The 26418-nt window shown below is 35.6% G+C and overlaps 1 protein-coding gene across 1 annotated transcript in view; it reads left to right on the top strand.

The window, feature by feature from the left end:
* The window catches only part of LOC140142257 (transient receptor potential cation channel subfamily M member-like 2), a 37218-nt gene extending 13254 nt beyond the window's left edge, over positions 1–23964 (top strand). The window contains exons 11-22 of the mRNA XM_072164225.1: positions 9380–9585; positions 10165–10238; positions 10812–10955; positions 11837–11884; positions 12263–12365; positions 12664–12850; positions 13542–13812; positions 15529–15666; positions 17753–18007; positions 18929–19109; positions 20253–20315; positions 23843–23964. Of these exons, the coding sequence (XP_072020326.1) occupies positions 9380–9585; positions 10165–10238; positions 10812–10955; positions 11837–11884; positions 12263–12365; positions 12664–12850; positions 13542–13812; positions 15529–15666; positions 17753–18007; positions 18929–19109; positions 20253–20315; positions 23843–23964 (1792 nt within the window). The remainder of the gene's footprint in view (positions 1–9379; positions 9586–10164; positions 10239–10811; positions 10956–11836; positions 11885–12262; positions 12366–12663; positions 12851–13541; positions 13813–15528; positions 15667–17752; positions 18008–18928; positions 19110–20252; positions 20316–23842) is intronic.
* Positions 23965–26418: the final 2454 nt, after the last annotated feature.

The raw sequence follows: 26418 nt of genomic DNA, 5'->3' as shown, positions 1-26418 counted from the left end.
TAGACCACCATTGGGACTCGAACCATGCACATCAGTCAATAGCCAAAAGGTTAACAGTCGGAGGACTAATGCGCTACGCCACGCTGCCATTGCACAAACGAAGTAACAAGTTTTGTTCTTTTATAGTAGGAAGGTATCAGGGTAAGTGTAAACTTGTATAGTAGAAATGGCAAAGTGTCATCAGTTTACCATAATGACAAAATGGTCAAAAATCGACATTTTATGTTTTAGAGGACGCATCTAATGAAGAGTCACGTTCGGTTACATTTGCTATACCAATTGAGAATGTTTTAATGGTAAACTGATGACACCTTGATCTCTACTATGAAATTTTTAACACTTTCCCATACCTGACTACTATGAAATAGAACACAACTTGTTACTTCAATTGCGAAATGGCAGCGTGGCGTAGCGGATTAGTCCTCAGACTGATAACCTTTTGACTATTGACCGATGTGGTTCGAGTCCCATTGGTGGTCTTTTTTTTAAAAGTATATTCAATTGTTGTTTTCTTTTTTTTTCTTTTTTTCTCATCGCAAAAGCGTATTTTAATATAAATAATATTCAGAAATGAGTTGTTTATGCGTATTTATTTCAATTCAAATTGGTAAACTTAACTGTAAACAAATTTAATATATGAAACAAATGTTTCATTCCTTTTGCAATAAAACATTTTCAATTGGTATAGCAAATGTAAACGAACGTGACGCTTCGTGAGATGCGGCCTAAAAACATAAAATGTCGATTTTGGACCATTTTGTCATTATGGTAAACTGATACATTTTGAGGTTTCTACTATAGGGTGCTTGCATGGAAGATCACAAAGTTCAAACCATCCTAAAGACACGCTCCAGAGGACATGCAAATGCACGGAGTACAATACCAATCACCTGTTTAACTGGTTTTGATCAAAGTAATTCTTTGTACTCCATGCATTAGCATATCTTATGGAGCGTGTCTGGAGGATGATTTGAACTCATGACCTTTCGTGCAAGCACTATATACAACTTTACACTTTCCCCGATACCTGACTACTATAAAAGAACAAAACTTGTTACTTCGATTGCGAAATGGCAGCGTGGCGTAGCGGATTAGTCCTCAGACTGATAACCTTTTGACTATTGACCGATGTGAATGGTTCGAGTCCCAGTGGTGGTCTTTTTAAAAATGTATATTCAATTGTGGTTTTTTTCGTGGTTTTCTCATCGCAAACGCGTGTCTTAATAGAAATAATATTCAGAAATGAGTTGTTTCAAATTGTTACATCATCTTTGTGATTCGCTCGGATATGCCTATACTCAGCATACACAAGTTTTCCAGAAAACATTTATATATGCCTATACTCAGCAAACACAAGTTTTAGACAAAACATTTACATGTTGGGTTATATCATAAAGGGTACAAAATGTTTGAAGTTTTAATAACATTGAAAATATTTTGGAAACATGCTGCAAAACATTGTGATATTGTAAAAAAATGTATTTGTAGTGTTTTTGAGTTACGAGACAAAAACGAAATTTGACTACAGTTGAGGGCATTATTACGAAACTTGTGTAATTTAGCATATGAGGTGTTTTCAGTGACCACTCCCTGAATAACCCAACATTTTTTATCAACAATTTTATTATGATTCAAAAGGATATTATCTACTCTCAAATCTGGTGCAATATGAAACCAATACAACATTCTGTTTTTGAGTTATGGACAAAAACGACATTTTAGAGCATTTTAGAGCCATGATTATTAACGTGAGTAATTTAGCATATGGGGTGTTTCCAATGACCACTCCTAAATAAACCAAATTCTTTAGCAACAATTTTATTATGATTACAAAGCATATAATCCACTCTCAAATCGTGTGCAATTTGAAGCTCATACGACATTCCGTTTGTGAGTTATGAGACAAAAACGCAATTTAGATGAAATATTTTGCATTCGGTAGAGACAATCAAGGAAAAAGTCTTGGAACGCTTGCGTGTGAATAACGGAAAACTGTCACCCCCTCTCCCCCGTGCAATGTTGAGAAATGCCAATGTCTTCAGCGGTTCCCCAATGTGTTCCAACATTGCTTGATGGGGAGAGGGGAAGGGTAAATCATTGTTGTAGATGTCATGTTTCTTCCCAAACACAATATAGGTAATTTCCATGAACATAAGAAATTCTGCACGGAATTTCGACAGAGTGTGCCAAGCGTTCCAAGGACTTTTTTCCTTGATTGTCTCTACCGAATGCAAAATATTTCATCTAAATTTCGTTTTTGTCTCATAACTCAAAAACGGAATGTCGTATGAGCTTCAAATTTCACACGATTTGAGAGTGGATTATATACTTTGCAATCATAATAAAATTGTTGATAACGAATTTGGTTTATTTAGGGAGTGGTCACCCAAAGCACCCCATAAGCTAAATTACACACGTTTCATAATTATGGCTCTAAACTGCTCTAAAATGTCGTTTTTGTCCATAACTCAAAAACAGAATGTTGTATGAGCTTCATATTGCACACGATTTGAGAGGGATTATATGCTTTGCAATCATAATAAAATTGTTGATAAAGAATTTGGTTTATTTAGAGAGTGGTCACTGAAAACACCCCATATGCTAAATTACACACTTTTCATAATTATGGCTCTAAACTGCTCTAAAATGTCGATTTTGTCCATAACTCAAAAACAGAATGTTGTATGAGCTTCATATTGCACACGATTAGAGAGTAGATAATATCCCTTTGAATCATAATAAAATTGTTGATAAAAATGTTGAGTTATTTAGGGAGTGGTCACTGACAACACCTCCTATGCTAAATGACACAAGTTTTGTAATTATGGCCTTCTTCTGTATGATACTGAGTCAATTTTCGTTTTTGTCTCATAACTCAAAGACACTACACATGCATTTTTCGTACAATATCATAATGTTTTGCAGCATGTTTTCCAAAATCTTTTTTTGAATGTTATTAAAACGTTATGTACCCTTAACCTGTAAAATGTATGTTTTCTCTCAAACTTGTGTTTGCTGAGTATAGGCACATCCGAGCGAATCAGAAAGATTATTATGATGTAACAATTTGAAACAACTCATTTCTGAATATTATTTATAACAAAATACGCTTTTGCGATGAGAAAAAGAAAAGAAAAAAAGAAGCAACAATTTAATACACTTAAAGAAAAAATATAGACCACCATTGGGACTCGAACCATGCACATCAGTCAATAGCCAAAAGGTTAACAGTCGGAGGACTAATGCGCTACGCCACGCTGCCATTGCACAAAGGAATGACACCTTTGATCTTTATTCTAGTTTGTTAACACTTACCATTTTGAAGTAACAAGTTTTGTTCTTTTATAGTAGTCAAACATCAGGAAAAATGTAAACTTGTATAGTAGAAATGGCAACGTGTATCAGTTTACCATAATGACAAAATGGTCCAAAATCGACATTTTATGTTTTTGACCATCTCATGAAGCATCACGTTGGTTTAATTGATACAATTTGAATGTTTTACTATACAAAGTTTACACTTGATCTCTTATACCTGACTACTTTAAAATTGAAATATAATATTGTTACTTTCATTGCAAAATGGCAGCGTGGCGTAGCGGATTAGACCTCAGACTGATAACCTTTTAACTATTGACCGATGTGGTTCGAGTCACATTGGTAGTATTTAAAAAAAAGTATATTCAATTGTTGTTTTCTTTTTTTTTTTTTTTTTCTCATCGCAAAAGCGTATTTTAATATAAATAATATTCAGAAATGAGTTGTTTATGCGTATTTATTTCAATTCAAATTGGTAAACTTAACTGTAAACAAATTTAATATATGAAACAAATGTTTCATTCCTTTTGCAATAAAACATTTTCAATTGGTATAGCAAATGTAAACGAACGTGACGCTTCGTGAGATGCGGCCTAAAAACATAAAATGTCGATTTTGGACCATTTTGTCATTATGGTAAACTGATACATTTTGAGGTTTCTACTATAGGGTGCTTGCATGGAAGATCACAAAGTTCAAACCATCCTAAAGACACGCTCCAGAGGACATGCAAATGCACGGAGTACAATACCAATCACCTGTTTAACTGGTTTTGATCAAAGTAATTCTTTGTACTCCATGCATTAGCATATCTTATGGAGCGTGTCTGGAGGATGATTTGAACTCATGACCTTTCGTGCAAGCACTATATACAACTTTACACTTTCCCCGATACCTGACTACTATAAAAGAACAAAACTTGTTACTTCGATTGCGAAATGGCAGCGTGGCGTAGCGGATTAGTCCTCAGACTGATAACCTTTTGACTATTGACCGATGTGAATGGTTCGAGTCCCAGTGGTGGTCTTTTTAAAAATGTATATTCAATTGTGGTTTTTTTCGTGGTTTTTCTCATCGCAAACGCGTGTCTTAATAGAAATAATATTCAGAAATGAGTTGTTTCAAATTGTTACATCATCTTTGTGATTCGCTCGGATATGCCTATACTCAGCATACACAAGTTTTCCAGAAAACATTTATATATGCCTATACTCAGCAAACACAAGTTTTAGACAAAACATTTACATGTTGGGTTATATCATAAAGGGTACAAAATGTTTGAAGTTTTAATAACATTGAAAATATTTTGGAAACATGCTGCAAAACATTGTGATATTGTAAAAAAATGTATTTGTAGTGTTTTTGAGTTACGAGACAAAAACGAAATTTGACTACAGTAGAGGGCATTATTACGAAACTTGTGTAATTTAGCATATGAGGTGTTTTCAGTGACCACTCCCTGAATAACCCAACATTTTTTATCAACAATTTTATTATGATTCAAAAGGATATTATCTACTCTCAAATCTGGTGCAATATGAAACCAATACAACATTCTGTTTTTGAGTTATGGACAAAAACGACATTTTAGAGCATTTTAGAGCCATGATTATTAACGTGAGTAATTTAGCATATGGGGTGTTTCAATGACCACTCCCTAAATAAACCAAATTCTTTAGCAACAATTTTATTATGATTACAAAGCATATAATCCACTCTCAAATCGTGTGCAATTTGAAGCTCATACGACATTCCGTTTGTGAGTTATGAGACAAAAACGCAATTTAGATGAAATATTTTGCATTCGGTAGAGACAAAAAAAGAAAAAAGTCTTGGAACGCTTGCGTGTGAATAACGGAAAACTGTCACCCCTCTCCCCGTGCAATGTTGAGAAATGCCAATGTCTTCAGCGGTTCCCCAATGTGTTCCAACATTGCTTGATGGGGAGAGGGAAGGGTAAATCATTGTTGTAGATGTCATGTTTCTTCCCAAACACAATATAGGTAATTTCCATGAACATAAGAAATTCTGCACGGAATTTCGACAGAGTGTGCCAAGCGTTCCAAGGACTTTTTTCCTTGATTGTCTCTACCGAATGCAAAATATTTCATCTAAATTTCGTTTTTGTCTCATAACTCAAAAACGGAATGTCGTATGAGCTTCAAATTTCACACGATTTGAGAGTGGATTATATACTTTGCAATCATAATAAAATTGTTGATAACGAATTTGGTTTATTTAGGAGTGGTCACCCAAAGCACCCCATAAGCTAAATTACACACGTTTCATAATTATGGCTCTAAACTGCTCTAAAATGTCGTTTTTGTCCATAACTCAAAAAACAGAATGTTGTATGAGCTTCATATTGCACACGATTTGAGAGGGGATTATATGCTTTGCAATCATAATAAAATTGTTGATAAAGAATTTGGTTTATTTAGAGAGTGGTCACTGAAAACACCCCATATGCTAAATTACACACTTTTCATAATTATGGCTCTAAACTGCTCTAAAATGTCGATTTTGTCCATAACTCAAAAACAGAATGTTGTATGAGCTTCATATTGCACACGATTAGAGAGTAGATAATATCCCTTTGAATCATAATAAAATTGTTGATAAAAATGTTGAGTTATTTAGGAGTGGTCACTGACAACACCTCCTATGCTAAATGACACAAGTTTTGTAATTATGGCCTTCTTCTGTATGATACTGAGTCAATTTTCGTTTTTGTCTCATAACTCAAAGACACTACACATGCATTTTCGTACAATATCATAATGTTTTGCAGCATGTTTTCCAAAATCTTTTTTGAATGTTATTAAAACGTTATGTACCCTTAACCTGTAAAATGTATGTTTTCTCTCAAACTTGTGTTTGCTGAGTATAGGCACATCCGAGCGAATCAGAAAGATTATTATGATGTAACAATTTGAAACAACTCATTTCTGAATATTATTTATAACAAAATACGCTTTTGCGATGAGAAAAAAGAAAAGAAAAAAGAAGCAACAATTTAATACACTTAAAGAAAAAATATAGACCACCATTGGGACTCGAACCATGCACATCAGTCAATAGCCAAAAGGTTAACAGTCGGAGGACTAATGCGCTACGCCACGCTGCCATTGCACAAACGAAGTAACATAGTTTTTAACACTTCCATTTTGAATTGAAATATATATATATGCGTATTTCTTTCAATTCAAAATGGTAAAGTGTTAACAAATTCCATATAAGAGATCAATGTTTCATTCCTTTTGCATTAAAACATTCTCAATTGGTATAGCAAAAAACGAACGTTTTACGTTTTGAGATGCGGCCTCAAAAACATAAAATATCGATTTTGGACCATTTTGTCATTATGGTAAACTGATACACTTTGCCATTTCTACTATACAAGTTTTACACTTTCCCATACCTGACTACTATAAAAGAACACAACTTGTTACTTCGATTGCGAAATGGCAGCGTGGCGTAGCGGATTAGTCCTCAGACTGATAACCTTTTGACTATTGACCGATGTGGTTCGAGTCTCATTGGTGGTCTTTTTTAAAAGTATATTCAATTGTTGTTTTCTTTTTTTTTTTTTTTTTTTTTCTCATCGCAAAAGCGTATTTTAATATAAATAATATTCAGAAATGAGTTGTTTATGCGTATTTATTTCAATTCAAATTGGTAAACTTAACTGTAAACAAATTTAATATATGAAACAAATGTTTCATTCCTTTTGCAATAAAACATTTTCAATTGGTATAGCAAATGTAAACGAACGTGACGCTTCGTGAGATGCGGCCTAAAAACATAAAATGTCGATTTTGGACCATTTTGTCATTATGGTAAACTGATACATTTTGAGGTTTCTACTATAGGGTGCTTGCATGGAAGATCACAAAGTTCAAACCATCCTAAAGACACGCTCCAGAGGACATGCAAATGCACGGAGTACAATACCAATCACCTGTTTAACTGGTTTTGATCAAAGTAATTCTTTGTACTCCATGCATTAGCATATCTTATGGAGCGTGTCTGGAGGATGATTTGAACTCATGACCTTTCGTGCAAGCACTATATACAACTTTACACTTTCCCCGATACCTGACTACTATAAAAGAACAAAACTTGTTACTTCGATTGCGAAATGGCAGCGTGGCGTAGCGGATTAGTCCTCAGACTGATAACCTTTTGACTATTGACCGATGTGAATGGTTCGAGTCCCAGTGGTGGTCTTTTTTAAAAATGTATATTCAATTGTGGTTTTTTTTCGTGGTTTTTCTCATCGCAAACGCGTGTCTTAATAGAAATAATATTCAGAAATGAGTTGTTTCAAATTGTTACATCATCTTTGTGATTCGCTCGGATATGCCTATACTCAGCATACACAAGTTTTCCAGAAAACATTTATATATGCCTATACTCAGCAAACACAAGTTTTAGACAAAACATTTACATGTTGGGTTATATCATAAAGGGTACAAAATGTTTGAAGTTTTAATAACATTGAAAATATTTTGGAAACATGCTGCAAAACATTGTGATATTGTAAAAAAATGTATTTGTAGTGTTTTTGAGTTACGAGACAAAAACGAAATTTGACTACAGTAGAGGGCATTATTACGAAACTTGTGTAATTTAGCATATGAGGTGTTTTCAGTGACCACTCCCTGAATAACCCAACATTTTTTATCAACAATTTTATTATGATTCAAAAGGATATTATCTACTCTCAAATCTGGTGCAATATGAAACCAATACAACATTCTGTTTTTGAGTTATGGACAAAAACGACATTTTAGAGCATTTTAGAGCCATGATTATTAACGTGAGTAATTTAGCATATGGGGTGTTTCCAATGACCACTCCCTAAATAAACCAAATTCTTTAGCAACAATTTTATTATGATTACAAAGCATATAATCCACTCTCAAATCGTGTGCAATTTGAAGCTCATACGACATTCCGTTTGTGAGTTATGAGACAAAAACGCAATTTAGATGAAATATTTTGCATTCGGTAGAGACAATCAAGGAAAAAAGTCTTGGAACGCTTGCGTGTGAATAACGGAAAACTGTCACCCCTCTCCCCGTGCAATGTTGAGAAATGCCAATGTCTTCAGCGGTTCCCCAATGTGTTCCAACATTGCTTGATGGGGAGAGGGAAGGGTAAATCATTGTTGTAGATGTCATGTTTCTTCCCAAACACAATATAGGTAATTTCCATGAACATAAGAAATTCTGCACGGAATTTCGACAGAGTGTGCCAAGCGTTCCAAGGACTTTTTTCCTTGATCGCAGAACCAGAACCAGAGAGGAACAGTTATTATATCAAAAACGGAGGACACATATATTTGATTAAATGTTGCTTTGATACACCACCATAACCTGTTTCTGAATTACAATTTAAAATGATATAATTAATGATTGGAACAACTTTTTTGTTGTGTTATAATTTGCTTTCTTTATAAAGGGTTATATACTGTTTTTCTGAATTCCTATAGCCAATCAGAAAAGTGGTTAGAAAACCGCCATCTTAAGTGAAAATCCTTTTTTTTTTCTCGCGTATGAAATGATTATGTTTAAAAATGCGTATTACTTGTTGCTCGAGGAATTGTACAAAATGATGCACTAGTAATAAGACGTTGATGCGTCATTCACATGTTAGTGTATAATGAGCCTGATCCCTCAGATGGGGTGTTTGGTACCAGTTTGGGGGTGGGGTGTGGGTGGGGGAGAGCAAAGCTGCACTGCTACCATAGGTAGTTGGCATCACAGACTACACAAAAATGCCTGATAGCAATTGAATCGGAGTAAATTTTGGAATGAAAAGGGCATCGAACTTTACACCATTATAATGTTTTCCTCTAGTCATAAGGATTCGGAAAATGTATAGTTGGACCTATCTAAGACGTACCGTTCTAGAGTTATTAACAAAAAGGTCAATGTCATGTTTTTGACTTCATGGGGTTTAAGACCATCAAAGTGCTCCGATTTTGATAAAAAGAGGTATCAAATTGTTTGCTTTTGTTTTATTTTAAAAAAAATGTTTTTTCCTTTTGATATAGTGACAATGCACGAGAAAAAAAGGACATAGCAAAATATGAGAAGGAACTAAGAAAAATTGGCAGTCCCAAGCCCCTTACCGGTGAAAATTTTGAGGCAAGAAAATCAGAACTCATCAAATGTTTGGAAAAGGATCATTTGCTGACTGTATGGAATCGAAGAACAGAAAAAGATATGGATAAAGTCATTCTTGAAGCTCTAAAGAAAGGTATCCCTTTTAAGTACCATTGCAACGTTATACCAACGATAAAAAACTTAACTGTTAGGTAACATATTTCGTGTTATTTTCAAGTGAATAAGTGAGTTATGTATAGTTGACCCAACGCCGAGTAACATCACTCAGCGTGTTATACCATCCCCATTCTAAATCACAATAATTACTGTGGTAACATTACATCGAACTTAAATAGCCTGCAAAAGAAATCAGAAATATCATGTTCATTTTATAATAGTACTATACTTTGATCAGCTCGTAATCGGCGGGAAATAATAGGCTTTTACCACTACGCCGAAAAGTAGACCACAGATATTGAAAGTGTTCCAATACCTGTGGGTAGACCCACGTTAAGCGTGACATAATTGATCTGCCTGGTCAATATTTTGCGTGTTAAAGAAAGTAGACAAAGTATAGGACTTCCATTATTAATTTGTAATACTTCTGGCGAGATGTCACATGACAATCTCCAAATAAAGTATATTGATATTAATCCGCAATGTTATAAGGCCCGCCGATTACGAGCTGATCAGACTATAATATAGTATACTACGATGAATTTTCATATTTCAGCCTATCCCAGTGAACTGTTCATGCTAGCATTGAAGTGGGATCTGTATGAAATGGTAGATGATGCAACATTGCAGGTAGGCAAACTGTAATTCTAGCCAATATTATGGACGTACATACCCAAAAAAGGCGTCATTAAAGGATGCAACTGTAGAAATAAAAAAACAGCTGCACCTTCAGAGAAAAGTAGTGGTTTGCCAAGACACAGTAAAATAAAAACAGTCAAGTTAGCTCAATCGATAAGGCGTTCGACTATGGTGCGAGAGGTTGCGGGTTCGAACCCTGGTGGTACCTAGTACGCTCTCGTGGAAAATATTGTGTTAGCTTGAAATTCCCCTGGACAAGAAACTTACTGCTAATTATCTCGTTGTAACCCGTACTCGGGGAGCTGATCCTGGTTGCGATGGTTATTTGTGGAATGTCTAGGGTGTGGGCTCTTGAAGCAGCAAAGACCCTGATTTGTTGTTAAATAGTTTATGGAATGATGTGGGGCCGTAGTGATCAGCGACAACCTGTAAAGTGTGCTGAAGCTTGTGGATCAACATCTAGGTTGATCCGATAATATACCAAATCCTACATGTTCTAGCAGGGGATTTATATAATAATCAGACAAAATCCTCCAAATTTATAATGTAATCCATTCCTAACAGCAAAATCAAGAAGCCAACTTTGAGGCACTGACATATGCTTTGACCAATAACCGTATCAAATTCATTGGATTAATACTCAAGCATTTGGAGGATGATATCAAGCCATATCTGAAAGACGAAACACTTGAAGAGCTGTACTATAAGGTATATTTTTATATATGTTTTTTTTAAGCCTTTTTTTTTCAGAAATGTTTTCTTTTGCATTTTATCACATGCACTATCAACGGACCTTTTAACCTATAAATACCGATGAAATAGTGGAAATAGTCCTTCAACTGGCCAGATTTTGGCAATACATTCATGTAGTATGGTTCTTCCCCCTGCACAACCAGTACACAAGAAATTGACCTCGTTGCTTTTGTTTGTGAAACACCGACGCTATGATTAGCGGATAGTCATCGCCCCCGCCCGTCCCCGCCATTTCATCTTAAAGGAGGATTTCGTGATCCTAGCACCCTCTTTTTATGACATTTTTCAGTAGATATCCATGAAAAAAGCTTATTTCCCAAAATTTCAGTTGATTCTGATTTTTCGTTTGCGAGTTATGCATGATTATGTGTATTACACTGCTTCATAGGCCATTGATGTAATTTCGTTCTGGTATACCTGAACGAAATTCAAGTTTTACGATATGTTTGCTAAACGAATTAATCTGCAAGAAACTTTTGGTACATAAACGTTATGTTTTCTTCATGCCAAAATAATATAAGCCTGAGGTTTCAAATCGAGTCAACCACCTTTAGTGTACACCATTGCGTTCTGAAAGAAATATTTTCCTTTCCAATTTAAGAGACTGCAACGTATTAAACTGGAAGTAATGTGAATAAGGATGAAACATCGCAGTAACCTCTCTACGGTATAATCTTTTGTATCGCACTCTGCGGGAAAAGACGACATACAAAAAATATATACCATTAACACCAATCTGGTGAGGCTGGAAGAAGTATCCAGTTTTTTTTTCTTCAGCCGAAAGAGGGCACTGTTTATTGTGATTCACTCTTAATAACATTGTCTTTTATTTTTAGGCATCAGACACACTTTTGAAGAAACTCATGGTAGAGACAACCAATAAGGTAATGTCATTTTATCACTATAAATATGATAAATATGACCAATGTGTAAGTCAAGACCCGAGGTAACAACAACTGACTATAATGGTATTCAGCGAATCGACCCCGTTGAATTTGTACAGTGACTGGATGGACTTGATTTGACTTGTTTTAGCGAGTTAGAATAAACTGAAGGATTAGGATTTAGCTATGTTTTATTTGGCAAAACAGGATAATATTGTTTGATCCAAAATAAAAATAGTGCTGTATTTTTCTGGAATGTGGAGTAGAAACAGTTATACAAGCATTGATTTCCTATTCAGTATCTTAAAGATAATTCCAATTAAAAACAGTCATTGAATGTCAAATAAAACCCAAATTATACTTTTTATATATCTCAAGCATACTGAATACAAACTATCCGACATTGATAAAGTCATCAGGAGACTCACGGAAGATGACATTGTCTTAGATCAGAAGGAAGGAAAAGCAGACACCGAATACCGTAAGTGTTTTTTCCTTATTAAATACTAAGATGATATCTCGAAGGAACGCTGATTATACACACAGCGTGTCCCAAAGATGCCAGTCTGAGTGTCAAGCAAAATTATATTGTGAGGAAAATCTGAACAAGTTACTGTTTACGGGTAATGGTAATTAAATCCGAGACACAAATCCAATTGGCACTTAAAGATAGCTTTTTAAGTGTAACATGTTGATAGAAAACCGATGCTTTTAAAACTTGTCATCCAATGGCCGTATTTCTTACACACATATAATTGTTACATTGATTTTTATCAAAGGCTGCTGGCAAAAGTTGTTTTTGTTTGCTGTTCTAAATGGTTTTGATCAGTTGGCCGAAGATTTCTGGGATAGAGGGCAGGAATCCATAGCCGCCGCTCTTACAGCTAGCAAGCTCTATAAATGCATGGCGTCTCTGAAATGCAACGAAGGTATAGAATGGAAAACGCGGATGGAAGAAAACGCGAGGTAGGCATTGGCGTAGCCAGCAGTTTTCAGAGGGTGGGTAAATGAAGGCAATACAACTTTGAAGGGGGCAAAACGAAAATGGTCAAAAATGAGGTCAAACATTTTTTAATACAAGGCGGCCTGCATTCCACAGGGAGAAAGAGGGGTAAAGACTTCTCACAGGGGCAGCTGTTCCCTTTTGCTCCTATCTACTCCACTGGAGATTTGTATTTGTGAAATACATTTTTTCTGCATTGCATGTCAATGCTAGTCAAGGCATTATAGCAGTTATCTATAACAAGTAGTACTGACCGGTTGCCGCAAAGATAGCGGTGTACCCCCTACTTCAAAAGGGTGGAAATGATTTCTTGTGTTCATGGTGTTAGATTGAAGACGTACATCAACTGACTCTGAGATTAGTTATCATAACAAGCTTTGCTATCAACATCTGCTGAAATAGAGTATATAGAAGACCTATGGCCCAGTTGTAGTAGGGGCTGAGGTAATCGTCGAAGTATATATAATGCAAATATCCCTGAATTGTATCGACTTGTGTTGTGGCAAGCTATGGTGAGTTATGATATTTAATATTTTGGGTGACTAGCATTATTTGCCTTTTTAATGTTTTTAATAAATAAATGAAAAATGAACAACAACATATTTTTTATTTAACCAGTTTAAATTTTGATTTCAAATTTGGCATTTTTTCCAGAAAATATGAAGACTGGGCATTTCAGATTCTCACACGCTATCAAGAAGATCGCACAGGTGTATTGGACCCATCTAAACTCCTCACTCGTGTCCTGCCGAACTGGGGCAACGTAACGTGTCTCAATCTGGCTGAATCTGCAGAAAACCTCAAGTTCCTCTCCCATCCTGTTGTGAAGGACCTTATAGATGAAAAATGGAACTTGGGTATAGTTGGTTCTGGTACAATGCCTTCCAGATGGAGACCATGGAACCACATACTGGAACCAATAAAGGTAATTGCGCGGCTTTTTGTAATACTTATATGTGCATGATACCAAAATAGTGATTATGATCTATACTCGTGTGTAAGGTGTGTGGGTGGGGGCGTTACGGGTGTGCTTAAAGCAGATAACTCAAAACTCTATTTGTTGATGTTTTCCTCCAGTTACTGCTATGTTCAGTTTTCCCGTTCCTCATCCCTTTCTTGGTTACTTTCCATGACACTTCGACGACGTGGTGGGAAAAGATACTATCATACTATGCAGCACCTAGTTCGATCTTTAGACACAATGTAGTAAGAATTTCATATAGAATTAAAGGGAGTCTCCTGCAATCACAACATTATGCCTTGTATGTAAGAAAATAAATTATCAAGCACAAATAACATGGTTTTATTTAAACAAATTCATATTGACCATAAAACCGATTAAAAAACATTCGTCTCTCAACACGCGATATTCACAATTACCAGGCGCCGAAATTAGAGACTTTGCGAAATGAAGCTACTGCAACGCGAACGTATGGTTGGTTACTGCAACAACAGCGTATTGTCGTTTAAACTCGGGACATGTGTATCAATGTGCGTTCAAAAGAAGGGCACATGTAAGAGCTTGTAACCGACTACATCAAAATGTCTCTCTTTTGTTTAGTCAAGTGGTTATTAGTCCCACTTTAAGACAAAAGACTCTACCTTAAGAGCTTCGTTTGAGTAAACATGAATAAACTCGCGATGCCACTCAACATGGTTTATGTCGGGACCCAGCGTTAATCTCCTTATCATATTATTTTGAAAGTAGCTATACGTTTCAATTAATATTCTTACGATAGTTATTATAGGCCTATATATATTATTTAATAAAGGCTCGTCAGCTTTGTCAATTTCATATTTCAATTAACTACAGAAAGCCTAATGAAATACATATTCTTTATTTTTCCGTGCAATCCCTTTTGTGCAATGTTCATCGTGTGCCTATTTCATTTGTTTCTTATTTCTTAATGATGTATATTTATAATTCAATGGGTATTTTGTTTTTAGGTACACATGTTTTAATTGTAAAGCGCCTTGTGGTCTTTGATGTAATGCGCTATATAAGAATAAATTATTATTATATTATTATTAAATTATGACGTATTTTCATCATAATTTACGGCACACTATAGATTCTCGCGTTAACTTTTACTTCAAGCGGCATTAATGGCAACGTGGTTTTGAATACATAATCCTCTATTATCCTCTAGACGTTACAGTTTGTGGTTTCAAACTTCATTTCGCAAAGTCTCTATTGTCTTATGCAATGACGTCCCAGTATACCATGAAAGCTGACGACAATTCAGCGCAAATAACCATGATGTCATTGCACCAGATAGTCGGCACCCGGGAATTTTGAGTATATCGCGTGCTGAAAAACAAAACGGCTGTTTTAATTAATTTTTTATGGTCATTAACATATAAGGCATAATGTTGTGATTACCGGAGACTCCCTATAATATTAAAGCAATGTTTACATAATAAAATGTATCTTAAATTATACATCATAACTCAAGGTTTAATGTTGTTCCTGTATTACCAGACCGTTAAAACTCAGTGTAGCAATTTTTCACCCATCATAATTATATTTTGAATCACTGAAAGTACAATAACTACCAAATAAGTAAACTTTAACTTATGAAAACCATCAAAACTGATGCCGTGTTATTATAAGTGAACTAATGTTGATGTAAAATTACAGATATCCCACATTGTGTTCACCATCCTTTTCTCATACAACCTACTAACTTTGGGAGAGTCAATCGACGTCCCAAACACTTCGATGGATATCTTGCTGATCATCTGGGTGCTATCAATGGTACTCGAAGAAGGGCGACAGGTAAGATAACACAAAGTATTTAAATAATCAATGGAAAATATGTTTCTTATACGCATTTTAGAAAGTTCATCGAATTTGAAGGTTGTTGTTGTGATTGCAGACTGTTATAACTATAGGGCAGGTCTTTGCATACTTTTTTGCGCTTGTGAGTGAGTGTGAACGCATGGGGCCCAGGCATCTGGCCCTTCTAAACAAGAGAAAAAGGAATGGATATAAATCATGCTAAGATACGGAAAAATTCAAAGGATGTTCATTCAACAAGCAAAAATATCAGAGAAGAACGGCACTTGTTCCCTTCTTGAATAAGTTCATCAGGACTGTTAGGTATCATACTATTGGTAAATTATGTTTACAAGTACAATAATTTACTCACGTTTTTAGACGTTTCATCTTCCGATCGGAAGACTTCATCAGTAATGCGATGAATCAGCAACACTCCTACTCTCATCTCCAGAGTGCACAGTTCTTTGCAGTAGCTGGGAAAACCGGTAGACCTTTCGGGGTAAGACTTAAAGAACACTTAAAGGAGTCAGAAAAGTTAACAGGGAGGAAATTCACTCGCGCTGTACGCAAGGAGTCGGTCGACGAAATCAATAAGTCTGCCATCACAGACCACTTGTCACAACAAAACCATTGATTGGGATGGAGCAAAAGTAATCGACAAAGACTCTTGCAAGCAAACTAGATGGATCAGAGAAGCCATGTGGATCAGGAAACGGTCTGCCAACGTTATCAACCGCGATGAAGGGACATACTCTCTCAATCACAAATACGACCAGCTACTGCAAAGAACTGTGCACTCTAGAGATGAGAGTAGGAGTGTTGCTGGTTCATCGCATTACTGATGAAGTCTTCCGATCGAAGATGAAACGTCTAAAAACGTGAGTAAATTATTGGACTTGTAAACACAATTTACCAATAGTAAAGCACTTGTTTCCATTTTGAAATATCGAGAGCATGCACAGCGTAGACACTCCAGGGGTTCTTATTTTATCTGACAATCATAACAACAAACCGATAATATGATTGGCCGATTACATCAAAGTGTTGGACGGCTTAGTAGCGGTGCTCTTGGATATGTTGAAGGGAGCACTATTATAGCTTTGCGTGCGTCGCTCTTTTTTTTTTAAACAAGGCGCTCGCGCGTCAATCAGACAAAAAGACTGCCGTACTTTTAGCCCGTGTTGTCTTAGATGTCTGTTGTTTGCGCGTACCAGAATTAGTTTTATATGACATTTTAACATGTTTAAGGGGTACTACACCCTGCCCAATTTTGTACCTATTTTTGCATATTTCACAAAAGTTATAGCACATTGGTGACAAGTAAGATATGTATATTATAGGGGCAAGGACTACAACTACTGCACTGGAAATTTTATTTCACCACATACAATAGTTGTAGAGTTACTGTCAAAAATGAGGGAAAACCAATATTTGATCAATAAATCAATAGCTACTTGCCTTGAGTTGCTGAATTTTCAGTGCAGTAGTTGTAGTCCTTATAATATACATATCTTATTTGTCACCAATGCACTATAATTTTTGAGAAAAATACAAATATAGGCACACAATTGGCCATGGGTGTAGTACCCCCTTATTGCCTTTTTTAATCTATTAACTTTCTAATGAGTTTATAGGAGGCAAAAAGTGTCCGTACATGTACAATGTCAAAAATTACAAATTAAAGTCGCGCACTACTAAAATGATTTCATATTATAGCCCCGCTAAATATTTAAATATCACATCGCACTCTTTGATTTATAATTAGATACCTGGCTCGGAAAGTAAAATAATAGATAAATAAATAAATACATAAATAAATACATAAATAATTAATTAATTAATTAATTAATTAATTAATTAATTAATTAATTAATTAATTAATTAATTAATTAATTAATTAATAGTAACGCCAAATCGTAGAAAAAGCAAATATTTTGTATTGTGGAACATCCTTGGCTAAGGTTAAGGTACAGGTAAAATGGCAAAATCTGTCTTTACAGGGCGGATGTCCATCTCTTGTATAAGCTATTCCTCGATTCTATAATACACACAATATTTTAATTATATCATTTGCAATACTTAGATGTTGGAGTGGGAAGCAAATACGTTTAGATTACGTTGCTGGGGATGGTGGTCTGACAATTGGAACAAGATTGACCTATTTGCACAGCTCCTTTTTCTGTCAGGAACATATCTTCGTTACAGTGAAGAGGAGAATGTTAAAGAGGACGCCCGAATCATGTTAGCAATTGGTCTCTTCATATACTATTTTCGAATGCTTGAGTACCTAACATTCATCAAGAGTATCGGTCCCAAGATCTTTATGATAGGCAGAATGGTATGTATTATCCTTTACGATGTGGGTGTATCTTTAGGGTATACTACTATGATTTCGCGCGGTTGCTTAAAGGAAATCTGTACCATAAACTAATCAATGGCTATATAGTTGCAGTAATAATAAAAACGACAAACAGTAAATAAAAGTCCCAAGCTTATATACGTCCAAATAAAGGAGAAATTCTTAATTCCTTACGACAATCAGCGATCGTTTTGTAATCCATGGTGGCGGCCATATTGATACCCGATGTATTTTATTACGCTGTAACGGTACACCGATTTTGAAACCAGCGAAATCCGTGCCACGTGAACTTGCGAATGCCATAGCAACACACGCTCGCCGCGGGTCTGTGTGAAAGGTTACACTACCGCTTGTGGCAGAAAGGAGCTATCATGGCGGCTTCCATGAATCACAGAAACGAAGGATTAAAAGTGCTTTTTCTTTGTTAGGAATATTCCGAAATTCATATAGACCGTCTGGTATGTTTAATTTAGGGGTATATAACTATTTTAGCCATAGATTAGTTTATGGTACAGATTTCCTTTAACGACAGGAATAAAATGGTAAACAATCTAACAATCATAACAGAAGAAAAAATAAAGCATTAATTGCCTGGTACATTTTGCCCTTTTTAGTACGAAAAACCCCGTGTTTTGGGCCAAATAGGGTAACATTGCAATATTGTGAGTGCTTTGAGCGCATTGGCCCACAAAATAGTAAAACACACCTCATTTAGAGCTAAAATGGTCTGATATGGACATTTTTCGCACGCAAAAACAATTCTAGTAAAACCGGAACAAAATATGATCGCCCCCTAAATTTTAATGCTTCCGCCGCCACAGTAAATATTTAAAAACATACATAAAAAGGCAAGGGAATTAATGCATTTACATCTTTTATCGTTACATTAAAAACCTGCAGTTCATCGACTTAGGGTTCTTCATGTGCATCATCTTCATTGTTCTTATTGGTTATGGTGTCACCATGAATGTCATTCTTTACCCGCAAGTGGAACACGAGAATGCAAAGGACTTGATTGAGGCTTTAATTTATCGGCCGTATTTTCAAATCTACGGAGAATTGTTTCTTGAAGAAATCAGAGGTTTGAACTTTAAACTCAAAATATGGCGAATTTATATATGAAAAAATTATGGGATACAGGGCCATCGCCACGGGGATGCGACACCCTTCTGTGGAAAAAATAGGGGAAAATTGAAAGTAAAAGAAAGAAAGTGTAAGGGGAAAGGGAGATAGTAGGGAGGGGAAGGTAAGAGGGGTAAGAATATGAGATGTGGTCTCTCCTATCATGGATGTGAGAGAGGGGATACGAATTACAGTAAACCATTTAACAGTTAGTTGGTCATATATAAATAGGCCATGTATGGTCAGACGCGTTCAGGTGATCGACCTAGGCCCCTCCCTGCTCGACTGAAATATTTGGACAAATATTTGCGATTTAGGGCTACATTTTCCTTTAGAATTTACATTTTTATACCTAAATTATCATTTTACAAAATGATACCAAATTTATCATTTTACAAAATGATACCAAATTTGTGTTGTGATGATCAAGATAAAAAGTATCTCGTCTGTTCGTAAAATCTGTCACTCATCTGTTGGTAACACATGTCAATCAGAAAAATTTTGAATCCAAGTTTCACACTGAAATGACAACTTGTTGTTCAGATGACCTTGTTGTTCAGATGAAATATTGTTTTAATTTGACATCAAGTAAATAACGACCACTGATGTGAATAATAACAATAATAATGATTATACCTCCTCCAAATGCATGAAGCGAAAATGATAATGAGAGTCGGATAGACTTCCTTCAATGAATACATGTACTGAATACATGTGAATAAGGTTTGATGTAACTTTCAAATCTTGGGTTACTTTCATTTGAATATACGCTGCATGCAACATCACTATTTGTACCATTAATGAGGTGTTATGGTTATAATGCAAAGAAGTAAATTTTTCTTCCAATACATTTTCCAAACAATAAATCATTTCAGAGTAATGGTCACTCATTAAGATTAAAGGGGAAGGGATTAATTTTGATGATTATTACAGAATATAGCATAATACAAACACATACCTACGGCTGACCTTGAAAATTAAAACAGAGAAAATAAAACTAAGCATATTGTTAATATTCCGTCTTAAATGTTGAGCTGTGGTGGTTTCACAGTTTTTGCATTTTACTTTTTTTTGCTTGTTTTTTCCTATTCGTATTACTCAGATGGCTGCGATGACGATGCCATAGGACTTGATGGAGAGCCTTGTTCTAAGCATCCTAGGATTGGTACTGTATTACTTGCACTTTACTTGGCATTCAGCAATGTTCTTCTCCTAAACATGCTCATTGCTATGTTTAGGTAAATATTCATTTTAGGGAAACTCTTTGATTTAAACCTAATTACAATTGAATACCTGAATGGAAGAAGGGCCCAACTCCATCAAAACTGTTTTTGAGATATTAAGAAAAAACTTAATATTTGGAAAAGTTTTATAGGCAGAATGGTTTTACCTTCAGGGGACCTTTAATACATGAACATACAATATTACATACATTCGAAATTATATATGATGTTTCCATGACAACGGTACAGGTCTTAATACGAGCTGGAGTTGGGCCCTTCTTCAACTAATATACTGCAAGTGCCAGTTCCGTAAGCAAATGTGTTATAAATAGCTACAGAAATTTGGTAATTATCCAAATAGAAGCATGTAATAATATTAGCAAGAAAGTTTATTGTAGTGAAAAGCAGATTTCATGGATGAACAAAATTCCTCTTTAACGCAATTTGTGGAAGAAGGGCCCAACTCCATGGAGTTGGGCCTTTCTTCCATGAAAACCATGATTAATTGTATGTGGAAGACTATGGCTCATCGTTCACACACAAGGAAGAATAGTCTGCAGGCAATAAAATGATGGGTCTAACTAATTTTTGTAAAATTGGAGTTGGGCCCTTCTTCCACTCAGGTATTCAATTTTTACTTTGTTTTATCCATGGTTTCAATTTTGTAAATTAAGCGCGTATTTCGGGAGCAGCCGACCCCCTCCGTTAAGTTGACATAAAAACTAGTCTGAGATAGAGAAGCAAACAAAGCATTTTGCTGGTATATTTTAGGAGATTAGATTGAAGAAGTCATTAATAACATTAGTGCCACGATTGTCACTAATAAATGTGACAGTATCAAAATACGTTAAATTCTTGTTTCCTTTACCTTTTCCTTTTGCTGTGTATTGTATTTTCCCTTTATTGCTCTAAGAACACAAACGATGTGTAATGTAAGGAGGAAACCTCGAACATGCACGAGGCCATAATAAAATCTAAGGCCCCCTTACACAAGCTTATATGAAATGCAAAAACTGAGATTTAGTAAAAAATAATCAAATAGAGGTATAACGGTTGACAATATTGGTCATATTTTAATTCAAATTAGAGCATTTGAAATAGAAATGTGCACAAGTGGGAGGAGCAAGATAAAGCGACGATAAATTAGACAATAATCAAGAAGGCGGAATTTGAGGTAATCCGAGATTTCTTCGATCAGTCGAGAGAACATTCCAGGAATTGCAGATACGATTTAAAAAAGATTGAATTGAAATTCAGTTTAAGTTTTATATTCTGATGGGAATATGATAAGGGAGTCATAGGATCTCAATTACAATTAACGTTAATCTTATATTTAGCCTTTTGGAGATATGACGTGCACAAAAGGAAGGCAGTCTTCAATATGAGTAAACCCGGCACATTGAAAAGACTTTACCCATTCCGTGCAGCCGAATCATATTGTGTCCGCCATATCTCGTAAAGGCTAATTGAGATTGTAGGCAGTCAAAAGCTGATATAAACGTCTACCAAAAAGTAATCCCCCTTTAGTACGAGATAAAACTCAAAATCTATGCATTAAATTCGGCATATTTTGATATCTCTTTTGTGTAGATAGCTTAAAGTTTGTAGTCATAGTGACTCCTTGAATGAAAAAGATGCATTTTTAAAAGTTGTACTAAAAAGCAACTGAAGTCAGTGTACCATAACATTCCCTACATGACTGGTCAAGGATGGATTTAGGTACAACTTTTGAATAGGTGTTTTTTACTCAATGGGCCACTATGGCAACAAATTTTGGGCTATATAAGACAAATGAGGCACACAAATTTGCCAAACAAAACAGGGGTTCCTTTTGCTATTTTAGTTTTCAATTTTGATGTGTAGATTTTGAGTTATTATCTCATAATAAAGCGGGGGAATTACTTTTTGGTAGATGTTTACTCAAATGACTTTTACATCAATCCCTTTTTTATTTCTTTCAGCAATACTTTTGACCAGGTCCAAGAACAGAATATTTTACACTGGCGATTTCAACGTTACTCTCTGGCCAAGGAATATATACACAAACCGATATTTGCACCCCCGCTGATTATTATATCGCACCTGGGACATATCTTTATGTTTCTTCTGCACGTACATGGTGTTGTTGTAGAGCGCTTAAATGGAGACTATGATAACTCTTTGGCGGATTATTTGCACCTTTTGAACTTATGCGTAAGTTATCAATGGACGGACAAAAACTACTACGTAATTTTAGACATTGGGTTGTTCCTAGGACAACTCTTATGATGTGATCAAGTATCGTTTTCTTCTGTGCAGTTTAAATTTGTGCAAACTTAGAACAAACCAGATAATGATAAAAACGATACCCTAAACAGGTGTTTTCACACCATAAACAGGGATTTTCCGCGTATTAGCAATTGCAATTTTTGCTACCCTTTTCCCCACTATTTCATGTTTTTGACACCCTAAACACGCGCGTATCGTGCCTATCCACGAAAAACTACCCTTTTACGCGTTTTTATTATCGCGGATGGTGTACAGGCCACAATGGGAGTGACCCCAACCCCCGGGCGTCCACATTGCCAATATATATATATATATTTATATATATATATATAAAATAATTATTGGACAGTCCAAAATTGTTATCTTGCACAAGAGAGAGTGCAATAGATATTAAAAGGAAAAGTCCCCACAATTGTCCAAGGAGAAACAGAACGGGTTAACGGTAAACGTTGGTGATTGGAGGGGTGGGCATGCGTCACTGTTTTGTTCTTTTTACCTGACCATAAGCAGGTTGAAGTTCACCACTACTAAATATGCACGGGGAGTGTATGATTACCCACCCTTAGCAGAGCAGTAGAAACGACCCAGATGGCAGTGTGACACATTAAGGGCTGTGCAAAAGTATGAGCCCCCCGGAGAGGGGGTGGGGGTAAATTTCCGAACGGTCTGCCAAAGATCGCTTGCCCCCCCTTTTCGGCCCGCCAAAAATCTTCGTCCCCCCTTTACACAGGCCAAATTTTTAGGATCCCAATTTGAAAACCTTAAATGGTCTAGATATATGTTGCGAGCGCAGCGAGCAGGAAAATTTGCATATTAAAGCGTTTCCGTGCTGTTTTCCTACGCCTTTTAGAGCGTTCTATTTCAAAGGTGCCCCATGAATGCGTGCCAAAAATCGCTTGACCCCCCCCCCCGGCTGGCCAAATATGTCTTGCCCTCCCTTTCGGCTCGCTAAAAATGTATTGCCCCCTCCCAGGATTTATAATTATTGCAGAGCCCCTTAAAATACGGGAAATACAAAAAAGGGCAATCCTTATCATGATTATGATTGTTGTTGTCGTCATTATCATGATCGTAACTGCTTTATTATTTCTATGTGTTATCATTTCTAAATGTTATTATTATTATTATTATTATTATTATTATTATTATTATTATTATTATTATTATTATTATTATTATTATTTCGATAATTGAAACACAGGTGTTCATTACGACGATAAAAGCGAAAAAGACCAGAAGGAGGTTGACAGGATCGTGTTGCGGGAAGAAAGAAAAGCAACTCAATTCAAGCAGCATCGTAAGAAGCAAGACCAAAAAGATTAACATCAGCGAGGAAATATCTCTCTCTGGATAGTGGATTATACTGACATGTTCTAAAACTGTGGCTAAAACTATGGGCCCGAGATGATTTCATTTACTATTGATCTAAAAAAATCAGTGTCAATCTGGACCGATTGCCCGCAAAGAAAACATTGCATTGCCGGGCCAAGCAGCATGTTGTCTGGGCAGGCAACATGTTATTCTATATACAATGCAATGAAAATAACTTACACTGGCTTTATTATATACCATCAACCGCAGGATTTTATTATAACGCCCATCCAGTATATACAAGAATTTTCCAAGAATATAACAAATATGCGAATAGGCAATACTAACTTTCGCATAACGATATTCTTAACATTAATATTTTACAATTATTTAATATTACCTGTTAGATTCATAAGAAACGGCCAGACCTTTAATAGCAAGATATCTACACGTATTCACCGTGGGCTACATAATTCCTATTCCTACAGCCACAATAGTCGGTGTACTTCGGTAATATTTATAAATACGCTTTTATAAATACGCACACGTGACCCATGGGCAAGACATACCAAGACCAGTAAGCGTGACCAAATCATCATGCATTGACCACTATATAGAAAGGGATAGGAACTCTGTAGATAAATATCATCTTATTTAAGTATCAATATTATTGAATTGCAAAATTATTACACATTTTGCTATTCCGAATTTGTGACATGTTATCAAAAATAACATTCTGAGAGTATTTACCGACGGAAATTTACAATTTACAATTTCATCACAAAGTTGAACAAAATAGACAATTTTGCTGCACAGCAGTCTGATGTTGTTCCGCCTTTGCATTCAAATGTATAAGAAGACCACTCGCTATGTAGAAGGTGACTTTGAGACTTACTGTGTATAAGCTGTTATGGCAGCGCAGAAGTGGTCCCGTGCATATTTATTAAAGCGCATTTATAAATATAACCGAAGTACACTGATAGTTGCACTGCTCTGGGTATAATAGAGGATTATTATACACACTGGTACAGGATTGGTAATTCATTGGTACTCAACAGTAGCCGCACAGTAGCTATTCAGCAGTGTACCTCTGTCTGGCAGCAATAGGTATCTGGGAGTGTATTGGAATTCTGAGCTATACACATTAATGTTAAATTAAATGCTAAATCTTAAATAAAAGTAGTGCTCAAACCGGCAAGAATACAAAATATAAAATATACACACGTTCACATCATTCCGGGACCCACACACACCTTATACAAATGATACAAAATTACATATTCTGAACGTATATTTCTACATTTTGCAACAAACGCACTGGCCGAAAACGGGTTGTTTTTTTTTTCGTTTTTTCCCGCTGGGTCTAAAATATGTCGCAGCGACAAAACATTGGGAGACGGAACAGAGCACTGAACAATTTTGATCACTTGAAAAGGATAATCGCACCTATAAACTAAAAATCGCAGTGATGAATGAAAGGGTAACGTTTCTGCAAAAAAAAAATCCCAAAAAACCCGCACACAATAACGTCGGACTGTATTATAGGCCTCTATCTGGCCGTCACGTTGCAAAATTTTGAAAGGCCACTGAACATCTGCAAAAGCCACACATTTAAACCCTGCTCAAACATATTATATTCAAAAAATAAACTGTACAATGATATCAATGATTAATAATCCGAGTTAGTTAGTCGGGGACCAGACTTTCAGAATTGACCGAGTCTTGGGTCCCGAGTTACTAAGTCGTGCGCGAGTTAGTAAGTACGGCCCCTACTGTTTCGGGGCTTCAACTTATTACTAAACTCAACGAGTGTATACAGCAAAACAGTATTAGTGAAGTATAAGCATGTCTTATACTGATACATTTCACAACAGATAAAATTAACTTTTATTCTGCATGCCTCAGATTAGAATTTTATAAAAGTACACTTCCAGGAAATGAAAGATGCTTTAGTAATATAGGGAAAAAAGCATACCCACCCCCTAAAATTATAAAACATTTCTTTGCATAACTTGACACACACTTTGTTGATTTGAAATATTTAAAAACTTGTGAATAGAGGAAACTTTTTTTTCGTTGGCCAAAAATAGTCACATTTTCCAAAAATGATACCTTCAGATCAAGTTGCCTCTTCCAACGTCCAATAGGCATGCATGCAATATACAAAAACGTTTTCGACATAAACGTGATCAATGTTTTGATTAATTGTTTGCTTTGTTTTCTTGTATTTTTATGTATCCGATAACTCAGTCACCCATGCAGCTTTAAAAAACAATGATTCATTGACATGAATGTTGACATTAATAGTATTTTCTTTTGATTAAGGGAAGGGGTATGAACGTTTGGACAGTATTTATTTTGGGACATTCGAGCACATCAGATATATCGAATTGCATTCTGCATACGAAGAATGTCCTTCTGATATCAAATAATTTTGATTTTTTTTGAAATTCGCAATTTAATACA

The sequence above is a fragment of the Amphiura filiformis genome, chromosome 20 (genome assembly GCF_039555335.1).
Source record: "Amphiura filiformis chromosome 20, Afil_fr2py, whole genome shotgun sequence".
NCBI lineage: Eukaryota > Metazoa > Echinodermata > Ophiuroidea > Amphilepidida > Amphiuridae > Amphiura > Amphiura filiformis.
Note: the sequence above shows the minus strand (reverse complement) of the source record. Positions and strands in the feature narration are given on the sequence as shown.